General features: G+C 35.6%; 1 protein-coding gene across 15 annotated transcripts in view; it reads left to right on the top strand.

The window, feature by feature from the left end:
- Positions 1-16617, top strand: part of RNF19A (ring finger protein 19A, RBR E3 ubiquitin protein ligase) — a 93418-nt gene that overhangs the window by 16238 nt on the left and 60563 nt on the right. For all 15 annotated transcript variants that reach the window (XM_063816482.1, XM_063816483.1, XM_063816486.1 and 12 more), the window contains exon 2: positions 5606-6372. In XM_063816482.1, the coding sequence (XP_063672552.1) occupies positions 5699-6372 (674 nt within the window). In that variant the 5' untranslated portion in view covers positions 5606-5698. The remainder of the gene's footprint in view (positions 1-5605; positions 6373-16617) is intronic.

The raw sequence follows: 16617 nt of genomic DNA, 5'->3' as shown, positions 1-16617 counted from the left end.
GAAGAAAAAGTTGATTAAATTGAAGATAAATCAATAGAAATTTGCCAGTCTACCGAACGAAGAAAAAAAGATTACAAAAAAGAACAGTGCCTCAGTTGCCCCTGGGACAAAAATCAAACTGACATACAAAGAATTCCAGGAGTGGGAAGAGAGAGAGAGACAGTGTGGTAAAAAATACTTAAAGAAATAATTTCCCCCGAATTCCTGTATTTGGTTTAAATCAACTTCAAATTCAAGAAGTTCAGTGAACCCCAAGCAGGATAGAGACAAGGAAAACCACATCTAGGCACATCTTTATCAAACTGCTAAACATCCAAGATAGAAAACAATGTTGAATGCAAGCAAAGGAGAAGAAGACACATTATGTACAGGGGAATTAAAATATCAGGAAAGATGACTTGTCAGAAACGATGGAGGCCAGAAGACAGTGTAATAACCTATTTTAAGTCCTGAAAGGATAAAGATATCAACCTGGAGTTCTGTATTCAGCAAAAATACCCATAAAACATGAAGGTGAAATAACATTTTTTTTCCCCAGATAAAAGTTGAAAGAATTCATTGCTAGGAGACCTGCATATCAAAAAATGCTAATGGAAGTTCTTGAGGCTGAAGATACATGACACCAGATGAAAAGTGGATCCACAAGAACAGGGCTCCCCAACCCTTGGGCCACAGTGTGTGGCCTGTTAGGAACTGGGCCACGCAGCAGGAGGCGAGCAGCCGTGAGCATTATTGCCTGAGCTCCACCTCCTGTCAGATCAGTGGCAACAATGATTTCTCATAGGAGTATTGCGAACTGCACTCGAGGGATCTAGGTGGCACATTCCATATGAGAATATAATGCCTGATGAAACCATCCCTGCTCCCACCCCCCACCTCCATCTGTGGAAAAATTGTCTTCTATGAAATTGGTCCTGGTACCAAAAAGTTTGGGCACCGCTGCACAAGAAAGATTGAAAAGGACCAGAAAGTAAATATGTAACAATTAGGTTTCATCCTCCAAAAGAAGACTTTGTAAGCTTATAGAGCAATGGAATAATTTATAAATAAATAAATAAATGTCTCAAAAATAAGAAATTAAAAAATTAAATCAGTATGTATGTAGGGGGTGGGGCATGGAGGAAAGATCATTATTCAGTAACTGGTGTTGAGGTAACTGCCTAGCCATTTAGAAAACAAATTTTGATCTCTACTTATTCATAAACTATCAAATTACCAGTAGAAAACATGTGAAGGGATTTTAAAAATATAATCTTAGAGTGGGCAAGGCTTTCTAAGGCTGATGTAGAAGTCAAAAGTCAGAAAGATATGTGAATTTGAGCATGTTAAAAACTTTTGAAATTTCTACATTGGAAAATTGCCATATAGTCAAATACAATTTATACGTATACACACACACACACACACCCACACCCACACACCCCCATATGATAGCAAGCCTCTTTATTAAATAGAACTATGTCTTACACATCAGTGAGGAAAAGTGCTGCAGCAGGATATGAACATGTGCCTAGTGCACAGAAAGTGAAATGTAAATGACTTGTAGTGAGACAATACTAAAAATATCTTTGCTATCAAAGCAAATGTTCCTCGTGGATTCCCAATCTCACATGCAAATACATAGCCATTAAAATTAAATTTGTTTTCTTCATTCTTTATTATCTTCTCAACATAAGCGTGTGCTGAAGTTTAATAGCCTGTTATTCTTTTGTAATACAGAATACAGCATTTAACATAGTCTTTTTTATTTGTCTTCTTTATTGACACTTTCACTTGAGTATAGAATAGCTTTAAGCTTCTGTAGTGACCAAGTTAGTGATCAGTAGAAACTCTGCTGGGAATTATCTGTACCTATTCCGTCTTTACTTAAAAAAAAAAAAAAAAAAAGACTTAGTCCTCTTTCTGTTCTCTTCAACAGTGCTAGTAAATATTGTCACATGCTGTTTTTATTGCATGCTTATTTTAGAAGTACCATACATCTGGATGTCAGACATCTAAAAAACAAATTAAAATTAGAAAACATAGGTACACTGCTCTTACATTTAGTATTTTGACCATCAGCACAAAATTACTGGATTTTCTCCATATTTTAAGCTGTTTGAGAAGTGACAGAAGAAACCTAATTTTAGCTGAATAACAGAAGCAAAAACTGTTATTTGACCATGTAGTAGGTTTTCCTCTTGGGAAGTAAGTCTTTTCTGTGTATGCAAACTTTTTGCCCGGCCTTCTTCATTTCCAGAATACCTTTCTAATGATGTGTAAATCATTTAGGCACATAGGTGGCTATTAGATGCTGCTGAAGTGTTTATGGTTAGATGTTTATTGGTGGGATATTATAAATGTATAATTCTTGAAGTTGTAGTGTCAGGATACTTAACATGTTTTACGAATTCTGAAGCACTTCTGAAGGTAAAAGGTTCTTGTCTTTCCACAGTTAAAAAACTGGATGTAGTAAGGCCGTATGGCTTAAGGATCACAGAGTAATAGCAACTGAAAAGCATCATTCATTCATTTAATACTAAGCACTTACTATAAGGTACACATTTTGTAAAGCACTAGGTTATCTTACATTCCATTTCAGCTAACATTTAGTACGGTGCTGGGTTTGTTAGGCAGGTTTAACACATGTCAATTTCACATTATTCTTAGAACATCTATTTGAGGTGAGTGGTATCATCCATATTTTGTGGTCCTGATCACTGATTCAGGAATATATCTTACCTAGGATATGATAACAAAAAATAGCTGAGCCAGGTCTTTTGACTCCCAAGTTCTCTTCTTTATACATACAATACTGGATGTTTTTTGTTTGCATGTCCAGATCTACTCTCATTCAGCCTTCTCTACCCTGCTCTGTGCCCCAGGAGGTTGACCTCTAAGGACTGCCTTAGAGGCAGTTGGCTTTTGGTTGGATTTACCCAGTGTGAGGCACTGGCAGGATATTGGAGAGCCAAATAAATGAAACATCTGTGTTTAGGTACACAGATATCATTGTGTTGCAAATGCCTCCAGTATTCACTACAGTAGCATACTGTACAGGTTTGTAGCCTAGGAGCAATAATCTATACAGTATACCCTAGGTGTGTAATAGACTATAACATCTAGGTTTGTGTAAGTGTGCTCTGTGATCACACGACAAAATCACCTAATGACACATTTCTCAGAATGTATCCCGATCATTAAGTGATGCATAACTGTATTTGTATAGATTGAGCTCTCTGACTGTTCCTTATCTATCCTGTGTTTGTGAAGGGAAATATAAACCGAGGGACATGAGGTGAAGTTTGTTTGAGTGAAATGTTTTTCCAGAGAACATATGTTAATTAGGAGGTCAGCCACAGGAGGAAAAAAACACATAGAAAAAGGCACATTAATCTTGAGTTTCTGGGTCGTGTATGTATCACAAAGTGAACATACCTTTGTAACCACTATGCATACTGCACATATTAAGAAAGTTTGGCTGGGCACTGTGGCTGACGTCTATAATCCCAGCACTTTGGGAGGCCAAGGCGGGCGGATCACTAGAGGTCAGGAGTTCGAGGCCAGCCTGACCAACATGGTGAAACCTTGTCTCTACTAAAAATACAAAAATTAGCCAGCATGGTGGCGCATGCCTGTAATCCCAGCTGAGGCAGGAGAATTGCTTGAACCCGAAAGATGGAGGCTGCAGTGAGCTGAGATTGCTTCACTGCACTCCAGCCTGGGCAACAGACGCAGACTGTGTCTCAAAAAAACAAAAAAAGTTCCCTTTGTGCCTCACCACAAAATGTAGCCACAATCCTGACTCCTAACATTGTACATTAATTCTCTCTGTTTGGAACTTTTTATAAATAGAATTATACCACATACTCTTTTGTATGAGAGTCCTGTCTTATGTGTAGCAGTATTTTGTTCCTTTTCATTGCTTCATTGCTTTAGAGTGTGAATATACCACAAATTATGTATTAATTCTACAGTTGATAAAATTATGGGTTGTTTCCAATATTTTGAATATTATTACTAATGCTATTGTGAGCATTGTTAAGTATGTCTTTTAATGTATGTGTACATTCATTTTTCTTATGCATTCCTTTCTAGGAGTGAAATTGTTGGGTAATAGGGTATCTCTGTTCCAATTTGATAGATATTGTTAAGCAGTTTTCCAAAGTAATTGTGCCATTTTACACTCCCACGAGTAGTGTAAGAGAGTCCCTATTCTTCCACATCCTTGCTAACACTTGGAAATGTCAGTCTTTTAATTTTAGCCATCCTATTAGGTGTGTTGTCTCTGAATGTGGCATTAATGTGTTTTTTCCTGATGACTGATGATGTTGAGCACTTTTCATATCCTTTTGTGAAATGCTTGTTAAGTCCCCTGCCCGTTTTTCTATTGGATTGTCTATGTTTTCTTATTGATTTGTAAGCATTCTTTACATAGTCTGGGCACTGTGCCTTTATTAGTTATATGTGGCAAAAGTCTCCTCCCATACCCTTAATACTGTCTGTTGATTTTATTCTAGTCCAGTTTATCAGTCTTTTATTTTATGGTTGGTATTCTTGTATGTTCTGTTTAAGAATTTTTTCATAGAAATAGTCTCTTTTGTCTCCTAGAAGCTTTATATTTAGATCTGTAAACCATCTGTAATTGATTTTCACACATGGGTGAGCCATCCATCTATCAAGTTTCTTTTCTCAGGTGGATAACCAGTAGACATAGTATTTTTCTTTTTTTAAAGGCCATTTATTCTCAGTTCTCAGCAACATCACCTTTGTCATAAATCAAGTCTCATATACATATATATGACTTTTTTTTTTTTTTGAGATGGAGTCTCGCACTGTTGCTCAGGGTGGAGTGCAGCGGCGCAATCTCGGCTCACTGCAAGCTCCACTTCCCGGGTTCACGCCATTCTCCTGCCTCAGCCTCCCGAATAGCTGGGACTACAGGGGCCTGCCACCACACCCGGCTAGTTTTTTGTATTTTTAAAAGAGACAGGGTTTCACTGTGTTATCCAGGATGGTGTCAATCTCCTGACCTTGTCATCCGCCCATCCCGGCCTCCCAAAGTGCTGGGATTACAGGCGTGAGCCACCGCGCCTGGCCTATATGGGACTTTTTCTTGACTACTTTTTGTTCCACTGGTCTTTGTATTCATCCTTGTGGCATAGCACACTATGTTAATTACTGTAACTTTATAAGAAGTCATTATATCTGGCGGTGTTAGAGCCCTTTCCCTACTTTGTTCTGCAAGATTGTGTAAGCTATTCTTAGCCCTTTGTATTTGCATGTATACTTGATGGTCAGTTATAAACAACAACAAAAAGACCTGCTAAAGGCAGTGAGAAATCATTGAAGTCAGAGTGATAATGACCAGAAGTTTTTTCTCAGATTTTAATAATAGTTAGGTCAGCTCAAATCTAGAATCTTTTATTAAGATTAAAGAATGCCCTTGTTGTTATTTCAGCATTAGTCTTGTAGTTTCTTATAGACTATTTAATAAATTGGCCTTGTTAAAAAAAACAACTACTACTAATGGTTAAGAAACATACTTGTTTGAAATTTCATATTTATAAAAATATACAAACAATACAATTAAATGATCTTGATTTTTTTATTTTTTATTTTTCAGAACATCCATGATAGCAGTCTTCTGTAAATCGAACTTTTCAAGAATTCTCTGAAGGAACCAAGTAGGATATTCTTACATCATGACTTAATGTGAATGCAAGAACAAGAAATAGGTTTTATCTCTAAATATAATGAAGGGCTGTGTGTAAACACTGACCCTGTCTCAATTCTAACAAGCATTTTAGACATGAGTTTACATCGGCAAATGGGTTCAGATCGAGATCTTCAGTCCTCTGCTTCATCTGTGAGCTTGCCTTCAGTCAAAAAGGCACCCAAAAAAAGAAGAATTTCAATAGGCTCCCTGTTTCGGAGGAAAAAAGATAACAAACGTAAATCAAGGGAGCTAAATGGCGGGGTGGATGGAATTGCAAGTATTGAAAGTATACATTCTGAAATGTGTACTGATAAGAACTCCATTTTCTCTACAAATACCTCTTCTGACAATGGATTAACTTCCATCAGCAAACAAATTGGAGACTTCATAGAGTGCCCTTTGTGCCTTTTGCGGCATTCTAAAGACAGATTTCCTGATATAATGACTTGTCATCACAGATCTTGTGTGGATTGCTTACGACAATATTTAAGGATAGAAATCTCTGAAAGCAGAGTTAATATTAGTTGCCCAGAATGTACTGAACGGTTTAATCCCCATGATATTCGCTTGATATTAAGTGATGATGTCTTGATGGAAAAATACGAAGAATTTATGCTTAGACGGTGGCTTGTTGCAGATCCTGATTGTAGGTGGTGTCCAGCTCCAGACTGTGGGTAAGAAGATAATGTTTGATTTTTCTTGAGTTAATTTTTTTCTCTGTGGATAAAATAATTTGCTATTACTCAAAAGAAAAATTTTTACATGCTGGAGAATTCATTCAACAGACATGTTGAGTGCACACCATATGTCAGGCACTATGCTAGGTGTTAAAGGCAGTGATCCTATCTTACTCATTTCTATATCGTCTCTGCATTACATACTCACTGAGCACTTTTAGAAGGAAAGGGTAAGGTGGTAGAGTACAGGATCTAGTTGTATACAAAATTGGTTTTCTCATCCATTTGGAGAATTTTTATTTTGGAATAACAGATGAAATGATCAGGTTTGTTTGTGATGAGGGGGTTATTTGTGGTCATAAATTCAAATGACCTTCTTCTTTATTTTTTTTCTCTTTGTTGACATGTTTCTCATATGAGATAAATGGCCCTTTTGAAAGGTACCTACCTTAGCATGTGCCACAGTGTGATGTGTTCATGTTGATATACGTAAGCATTTGCTAGTCTCAAGTTCTAGGGGTTATGTAATATTGGATTTGCCTCAGGTTTTTGAATTACACATACCATATTCTCAACATTTAAAATAAAATAATTTTGCTTATATATTTGATTATTATGTTGGTGAGCAGCTCCTGTTTATAGAGTATTTATTGTGTACAGTTGTCAGAATTAGGGAAACAGTAGTCATATACTATTCAGGAATAGTAAAAGCCACAAACAATTAATGTGATACGTAGCATACTATTAGTAAACCAGAGATTATAAGTAAGGTTTGGGGAAACCTAGAACTTCCAAGATTATCTGGGTATAATCTCAGAGGCAAGACTGGGATGTGAGTTTCATTTATCAAATTACAATTTCAAGACTCATTACCTGAATCAAATCCACTATTTAAAAGTTTCTTGAGTAGTGAATTTTCAGATCGCATCTAACCTGCATTCCATAATTTTAAATGAGAAAAGTAGTGTTTCCTGCCTGTGCAAATCCCAATTTTCCCAGGTATCACTAACACTTTACCATCCACCAAGGATTTCTATGTAATATACAACATTTAAAAATTACCTAATTAATATTTTATGAATTAGTTGTATGTAGGATTCAGATATTATTCATTATTAGATTTGAATTATGCTGTCCTATACTGCAGGGAGCTTGTACTGTAATATAGATAACAACAAAATATGTTATGGATGCTGTCTAAACTGGGCCAAGGTTAGCTGTGTTTCCAGGTGTAATGGCAGAAGCAAACTCTGGGACGTATGCAGGGCTAAATTTTCAAGAAAAAGGTGGGAAGAAAATAGGAATAATGAACAGTAGCTTTAAATAACTTGAGCAGAAGACAGTATTCTGACAGAAAAACAGCTTAGATACGATTGAATCGCCCTTGATCCCATGGACTGACCCCTGCATAACGTTTTCACAGGTGCAAGTGTGCATTTCCACTGGTGCACATGTGCAAGTTATACTCTTGAAATTAGAGTAGATTTCAAGTAGGATAGCAAATTTTAGTTTTAAAAAAACTTTTTGTGAGTCATTATAACAAATACTCCCATAGCAAGAGTTCAGGTACTGAGGAATATGTCTGTGTTATGTTTCATCTACAGAAAGAGTGTGATTTTTCTGTCTATCCTTCATAGAACCCCAGGGTGCAAGAGGTGCTTCATACATTCCTCTAAATTTTTAATAGCTTAAAAAAAAATCTACAAGTGGGCGTGGTGGCTCATTCCTGTAATCCCAGCACTTTGGGAGGCCAAGATGGGAAGGTAACTTGAACCCATGAGGTCGAGGCTGCAGTGAGCCGTGATTGCGCCACTATACTCCAGCCTGGGCAACAGAGCAAAGCCCTGTCTTTAAAAAAAAAAAAAATTCTGACAATGATAAAGGAAAAGGAGACTTAAGTTGTCACAGCCTTTGGCCAGGAGATATTAAGACAATAAATTCAGGGACACAAACCTTCTGGTCACTTAATTGCTGTATATTATCTTGTACTAGATTGATTGGTAATGTCATCATAATATATGGTTAATACTAGCAACCTAATTGAACACAATAGGTAGGGCTAAAGCAAATTATAATTTGTATAAGAACTTGATTTTAGGGGAAACATGCCAAACCAACTGGAAAAGAATTGATTATTCAACATATAGAATTATGAAAATTAGTTATTTGAGGGGGAAAACATTAGATTGTCACCACATATATTAAAATCAAAACAGATTACAGAGGTGTAGGTTATATAAATAAAAGGAAAAAATTAAAAGAAAATATAGGTGAATGATTAACCTACTGCCACATTGTGTATTAAAATTGAACACACATTTATTCTACAACTGAGAATTTCAACTCCTAGGTAAGTACTGTAGAGAAAATCTTTACTTGTGTACCAGGAGATTTGTACAGAGATGTTCCACAATAACAACAACAAAAAAATGTTCATTAACAGTAGAATAGATAAATATATTTAGTTTTATTGGTTACCTCTTGAGAGTAGGAAGAGGGGATGTGAACTTCGGGGGTAACCAAGTTACTTCTAAAGCCACTGATAAATAAAGGTTCTGATTTCCAGTTCATGCTTAGTATACTGATACAATTTTTAATAGCACTACATTTCTTTCTCAAGTGTTCCAGTTTAGATTGTGAGTTAATGATCATCCTGCTGATAATGTTCTTAACTTCAGTGGTACATACAGGAGTATTATTTTACTATTCTTTATAAACCTTTTTTATATGTGATATTTCTTAATAAAAATAATTTTTTTCAGAAACTCATACTTCGGGATATTTTGGCACATTTTCTTCTCATTGAGACTTCATTGTTAAAAAGTAAAATGGCTCAGTATTAATATTTTAGAGATGATAATTCAAATGTTAACTCATATAAAATATCATAAAATAATAGAAACACTTGCTTTACTAGACTCTGTTACTATGAAAACAACCACGTGATTATTATATAAATTTAACAAATAATCATCCGTGATTAATTTGGCCATACATTAATTTTTGGTGTTATTGGTTGTCATAGTCTTACCCACAAAGGACAGAGGAAAAAAAGTCACAGAGATTACTTTTGTGTATTTTATTTTATATTTGACTTATACTGCTCTGTTAGTTGTTATGGTCGTATTTCACATACTTGGTGATGTAGGTTTTATGATTGTGTTTTGAAGAAAATGTCACCCAATAATATAAAATTTGTGTGTATACTTCATAGGATACTACACAAGCCCTCATTAAAAGTTAGCTTTACTTATTATGAGCTGTAAATACCTGATTTTGAGTCCCTATCCTATCTTGTTGTTATAAGGATTAAGTGAGATCTTTAATGCTATTACTAGCAAAATTCCTAGCACACAGTAAGCTTGTCATTGCTCTTACTTATTATTCTTCATCTCTATTTCCAAAGTTTTGCTTTTTTTAAAAAATCAGATAATCATTCAAATATTTAATGCACCTATGTACCAGGAACTGGAGGTTTATTAATGAACACAAGACAAAAATCCCTGACCTATTGAAGCTTACTGAAGCCTTTGAAACACACAGAGGACCCCCCTTTTTAAAAATTAAGACCCCATTTTTTATTTAAATCTGGCATAAGAAATATTGGTAAATTTCTGAATATTTGATTTTTATAAAAATGTTTAGCCACGGTGCCAGGACCATAGGCATATATGTAGTATTTAACCCTTTTATTATATAACACACTTGAAAGGTTCTTTTCCAGAAATGCTAGATGTGAAATTATGAATTTTTTCTTTTGCATTTGTTATTTATAGGTATGGACATTTTCTGTATCTGACATTAATTTTACTTAAACATACAGTTTAACACACCTTGAGAAATACTGTCCTTACCACAGAGTAGAAAAGAGTTCTATCTGACCTGGTTTCCATTTAAGATCTCTTGGGGTTTCTGGCCTAATATTCTTTCCACTCTTTTGAGGGCTAGGACTGATCATACTTGTTTGAAGGACGGTATTTCTAAAAATCCCACTTGAGGAGGGGCCCAGGGGACCAAATTTGAGTGCTGTGATTTAACCAGAGTAAGTCTAGCTAGACAGCTTCTAGAACATGCCAGTCCTCACAGGTTCAGAGAAAAATCCAGCCATAGTTAGGGAGAAAAACTGGGGGAGGGATCCCAGTGTGCAAGGAGGAGAAGCATAGAAGCTGCCTTGAATAAAAATATCTGATTACCCTCTGCCTTGGAGTCCTAGTTTGTACATTGTCTAGGCAGATGAGCAAAAAGTTGTTGTTTTAGTTTCTATCACCTGTTTCAGTTGGCTAAGGCCATGTTTCAGTTGGCTAAGGCCACCCTGCTACCAGCGCACATTATCCCTGTCATCCCATGTGAGTTCTTCTGACTTTGCTGGGGAGCTTTGAATATACAAGAACATTTATTATACTGGGACATAATTAATGATTTATTGTCTCTGAGCCTCCCAAGGATCCTCCAGAAAAGTTCCTTTTTGTTTTTGGAACCACAGGCTAACCTCATGCTCAATAAAAAATTGTTCAATGAACCAGCGTGACTGTATGCTACTAACATAACTCATATACATTTGGGTAATGTGATCAACTATAATTGGCTTTGTGTAAGCTTCAAGCTGGTTTGCTATGACATTTAAATGGCTTTCAATGATAACTTACTCTGGTGGAGAATATTGTTCTTAATGGATTAAAAAAAATAGGGCCATAGACTTAGGGACTAAATAACATGTATTTTTAGAATTCTAATTAATGTCTGTGTAACTCATTCTCATCCTACAAAGATGTGTTTTAGCTATCCCTTGACTATCTTTTGACATGCTGGAAATGCTGTTGTAGACCTTTTACAAATTTTGCAGAGATCACAGATCCTACTTTGATTTTATCCAGAGAAAACAAGTACATGGGACTTAGAAAACAGATTTAGGGTATAAAGAGCCATAATGAATAAACTACATTTCAGGGGAAGTTGTAATTCATGACTAGTGATAAATTGTATGTGTTAGAACACACATACATAAACATATTATAAGAGTTAATAGCTTGAACTGAGAGTGCTATTTTTAGTTTATTCTTCCTAACCATAAAATTAACCCAGGTATATTTTAACACTAAATAATTAAATATACTATGTGGGTAGTTCTTTGAAGTTTAAAAATCACATTTTCTATGTCTTCTGACAGTGTAATAAACTTTAAGCATTTCAGATTTTGAATTTTTTGACTAGGGATGCTCAATCTGTATATTACTCCTATACCAAACATTGTTAGTTGATACTAAGATTTTTGGTGGTGTTTTAATGAGTCAATAAAAATAACATTCTTCCCCTCCACCCTCATTCAAAACCATGTTAATATATGACACAGGAGACATGTCAGCTTTCTCTAATTAGTTGACTAAAGAATGTAGCTTTGGATATGCAGCCAAAATGGCTGGCTAACACTTCATCCCTAAATTGGACAGACTTCCCCAACTAGTCTCAGGCATGTATCCCTGAGAACAACTGAAGGCCTCTCCTGCAGCATATAGTTGAAAAAAGAACCAGAATGCATCCTGTCTGCAGGTTGCAAATCCTAAAAAAGGGAACCAGGAGATGAACCTCCCTTTGTCTAGACCTTCTCTCAAGTATATTAAGTAAGTCATTCCTTTTTCACTGGAATAATCAAAACGTTAAAGTAGAAACATGAGCCTCTTGATTCTGATATAAAACTTGACTGTTCCCCTTAACTGGATCAAATAATTTTGCTATTTCTGATTATATTTTCTTTCTGTTCTTACCTTTAAAGAACAAAGAAAGTTCTGGAAAGGTATGTTAAAAGCTTTATGCTTTAAAAAATTATTTTGGACTTACAGATACTTTTTCTTCATTCTCTTTTAATCGATGTGACATGAGAGACAGTGTCATTTTGTAATCAAAATATTTATTGAGACTGTCATGTCTTTCTTAGGATTACATTTCATGTTAGGTATGTTTTTTTTCTTCTTACTTGTTCCTCACAAGGAATTTGCTCCAGGTAGAATATATCACCCTAGCTGGTATCCCTACTTGCTTGATGTTATCAATAGTATAATTTGTAAAACATAGTACTATGAAATTCTCCCAGGAGATACTATAAATGACTTAATTTAAATAAATTAAGAAAATACTGCATACTATGTACTGAACATTGGTATGTTCATTGTTTTAGCAAATCCTATAATAGAAAACAAAAACCACTTTAATTTTACTTGGCATTTTCCTAACTTGACCACTGAGTTCTTAGTGTGGGTCACCTGTTAACAATGCAGTGAACAGAAGATACTTCTGGAGAGACTGCTGTTTCAGCCCCTTCCTGTCTTCCCCACTTTCTTGCTGTCCATCCACTCCTAGGTTAAGCATTTCAAGTACAGTAGCTAGAGACCTTCAGCTGAAGGATAGAGAAGGAAAGTAAGGCTTGAATTAAATAATGGACCATGGAAGGAAATGGAGCTAACCACTAAACTAAGGTCTGGGGGCTGTTTGAGTCAGAGATGTTCAGTTATTTCCATGACCTTCTATTGAGCCTGTTCTTTTTCCAAATAACACTTATTTGGAAATAAGTATCTGGAAATACCAGAGCAGAGAGACTCCTGGAATTTTCTATAAAGCAAGTGTCTTGTATTTAATTTACTTTTACCATTTGCTTCCATTATAATTTGAGAGTTATTTTTCAATGGCAAGTAAATACAGCTCCCACAAAAGGAACGTCATCTTCAAGAGGCCTGACAATCTGTTTTCAAAATGTGTGAATGCCAGGTACATTTAATTCCTTGATATATTACAGAACGTGCCTAATACTGTTATGGTTAGGATTGAATACATATGAATGTGAAACACCTACATAGGAGCACTCAATAAGTGTTAGTGTGAGAAAAAACTACTAGACAAACTGCTCTAACTTTTGTTGTCAGATTATACATTTATGAAAACATTTCGTCAGTATTATTAAAGTAATCATGTTTTTCTTCGGAATTTGTATAAATTCAGTAAGACTTGAATGTTTAGTTCTAGGGGTAAGACATCTTACCTTTTCCATTTAAAAAATACTGAGAAGTAGCATAAAATGTTGGTACTTTAACATTTGAGTAAATATAACATGCCGTGAACTAAACTCTCCTTTTCTCTCTACCCCCGTAACCCTACCTGTCCTCTGTCTTCCTCTCTCCTCATCTCTCTTCACAGACACACAAACACTACATATGTATAATCTTATTTTAATCTCACAAGTCTTTTTATTATTTGCTAGTTTGGGGGATATATTTTGACCAAATGCCAGGTGGCCAAAGTCAGGTATCTCCGTCATAGTATGATGAACTTCTGGGATACAAGAATAAATGGAAATTTTTAGTTAATTTTTAAAAACTAGCAATCAAGGGCCGGGCACTGAATGGAGATTTGTTCAAATCCAGCCCTGCCCCTTAATGACTAGCCAATTCACTTTATTTCTTTTAACTTCAGCTTCATTATCAAAGTGGAGGAATTATGATTATAAGTAATCATAGGGAGTATAGAGATAACAGTGCTTTAAGATAGCTATCTTAAGAGATTGAAGTTATGAAAAATTAAAAGAAATCAGAAATGAAGCCAGGAGTGGTGGTTCACACCTGTAATCCCAGCACTTTGGGAGGCCAAGGTGGGCAGATGAGGCCAGGAGTTTGAGACCAGCCTGACCAACATGGCAAAACCCCATCCCTACTAAAAATACAAAAAATTGAGGCTGGGTGTGGTGGCTCACACTTGTAATTCCAGCACTTTGGGAGGCTGAGGTGGGCGGATCACTTGAGGTCTGGAGTTCGAGACAAGCCTAGCCAACATGGCAAAACCCCGTGTCTACTAAAGATACAAAAAAAATTAGCCAAGCATGGTGATGCGCGCCTGTAATCTGAGCTTGAACCCGGGAGGCGGACGTTGCAGTGAGCCGAGATTGTGCCACTGCACTCCAGCCTGGGCAACAGAGTGAGACTCCATCTCAAAAGTAAATAAAAAATAAAAGTACAAAAATTGGTCGGGTCTGGTGGCTCACGCTTGTAATCTCAGTTACTTGGGAGGCTGAGGCGTGAGAATCACTTGAACCTGGGAGGTGGAGGTTGCAGCAAGCCGAGATTGTACCACTGTGCTCCAGCCTGGGTGACGGAGTAAGACTCTGCTTAAAAAAAACAAAACAAAACAAAACAAAACCTGGCAATCAAATATTAAATGTTTGACATGATAATGCAGGGTTAGTAATTTCCCCTACACTACCAGCTATTAGTTTGCTCCTAATTAAATATACCGTGTGTATATATGTATATTTTATACTGTGTATTTTAAAAATTCTAAATAGATATTCACTTTAATATCATCACTATTGATATAATTCAAGAGAAAGTTTTATAGTAATATATTTTATAGGAGGAACATTGTATTTGGTATAAAGTTTGGATAAATCTCAAAAATCTTGTTCTCTATAAGCAGCCATTTTCATGAGTTTATGTCTCTAGACTCAACTTGTAAGGAATTATCATCTGAAAGCAATTTATGAAGCTGTTTTAAAATTTAATTATTGAGAAGATCTGAACAGAGTTAGAAATACAAGGAAAAATTTGAGAAGAAAATATGCTTTAGGTCCACGGTTTTCTCTGTTTTCTTGCCAAACCCCTTCATGTTTTTATGGAAATTGTACCAGATTTTGGAACTTGTCATGAAATTTTTAAACGGCGAGGTTGATGTTCTGCTTTTAATTCTTCTTGTCAAAAAGAAGTACTTTTTTAAAAAACTTAATTCATTAATTTTTTTTTACTTAAATCATTAATTAAAAATTAGGTCAGTTCTTTAAAGTTTGTGTAGTGCTATGAATACTAGTATATTGAGCAGCCTTCTACAAAGGTTAGAATTATATGTAACCTAATATCTATTAATCTGCCTTGTATATTTTTATAAATACTTATTTGCTTAGAAACGATATATTCTTCCTAAATTTATATAGATAAAGCACTCTCAGTGTTCATATTAGCTCTAAATTGTTTTCCTATTTAATTATTTGAAAGTTAAGCATGTACCTAAATTTGGCTTTTACAGTCATCACAAAGATTATAGCATTTTACTCTTGCAACATACTGGACATTTATAGTTAAGTTACTCAGTTATCCAGTAAAATGTTACCATATAAAAGATTTCTATTGTTATGTCTAAAATGCCAACCAATATTTATTTTAAGATGAGTATTCAGATATTAATATTCAATCCTAATAACACATTATTTATATTACTTATGTAGAAATGATAGTCACTTGTATGATCAAATGGTCATTAGTCAAGCACAAGTGCAGAGCTATGAGAAATGTCATCAAAGCAGCCATGTGCTTATTTGGCATTCTAAAGGCCAAGGCCAAAGCCAAAGATTATTTTGGCTGAATACTGAGGCTAAGCCAAACTAAAGTGAATGCCTGTTTTATGTATGGGAAAACTTAGTTGTTGGGAGATAATGTAATTTACTTAAAATTACACAAGTATTAAGTGGTGGAAGTAGAATTTGAACTGGCCACGCTAAAACTTCTTTGCTGCCTTTGTAAATTGTAACCGACTTCAGAAAACAGTTTTGGCATTGTCTCCTGCATACACAGATTTCCCCATTCTGCCCCTCCTCTTTCCTTCTTCCTTCCTTCAATAAAAGGTAGGTAGAGAAAAAGTTTGGAAGAGAATGCCATTTCCTTTTCACTGACATTATTGTTTTAAAACAAAGACTACACTTTAGCTTATAGATACTTTAAATTAAAACTTTGATTAAAAAATAGGGTCTTTTTTCTTTATCTGGGACTGCGATGAATAAGCTGTCTTGGAAATTTTAAAGCTCAGGGAAATGAAGCTTTGTTAAATTACCCATTGCTGATTATAAATTGCCTTTAATTCAATCCTGTTTGAACATATCTGTGATAGAGAATGGTAATTAGATAATTGGTCTATCAGAAATAAGATGGAATTTAAGATGTGTTTAAAGAGTACATGGTACTTGGGAGGCCGAGGCGGGCAGATCACAAGGTCAGGAAATCAAGACCATCCTGGCTAACACGGTGAAACCCCGTCTCTACTAAAAATGCAAAAAAATTAGCTGGGCGTGGTAGTGGGCGCCTGTAGTCCCAGCTACTTGGGAGGCTGAGGCAGGAGAATAGCTTGAACCCAGGAGGTGGAGATTGCAGTGAGCCGAGATCGCGCCACTGCACTCTAACCTGGGCAACAAAGCGAGACTCTGTCTCAAAAAAA

The sequence above is a fragment of the Pan troglodytes genome, chromosome 7 (assembly GCF_028858775.2).
Source record: "Pan troglodytes isolate AG18354 chromosome 7, NHGRI_mPanTro3-v2.0_pri, whole genome shotgun sequence".
Lineage (NCBI taxonomy): Eukaryota > Metazoa > Chordata > Mammalia > Primates > Hominidae > Pan > Pan troglodytes.
Note: the sequence above shows the minus strand (reverse complement) of the source record. Positions and strands in the feature narration are given on the sequence as shown.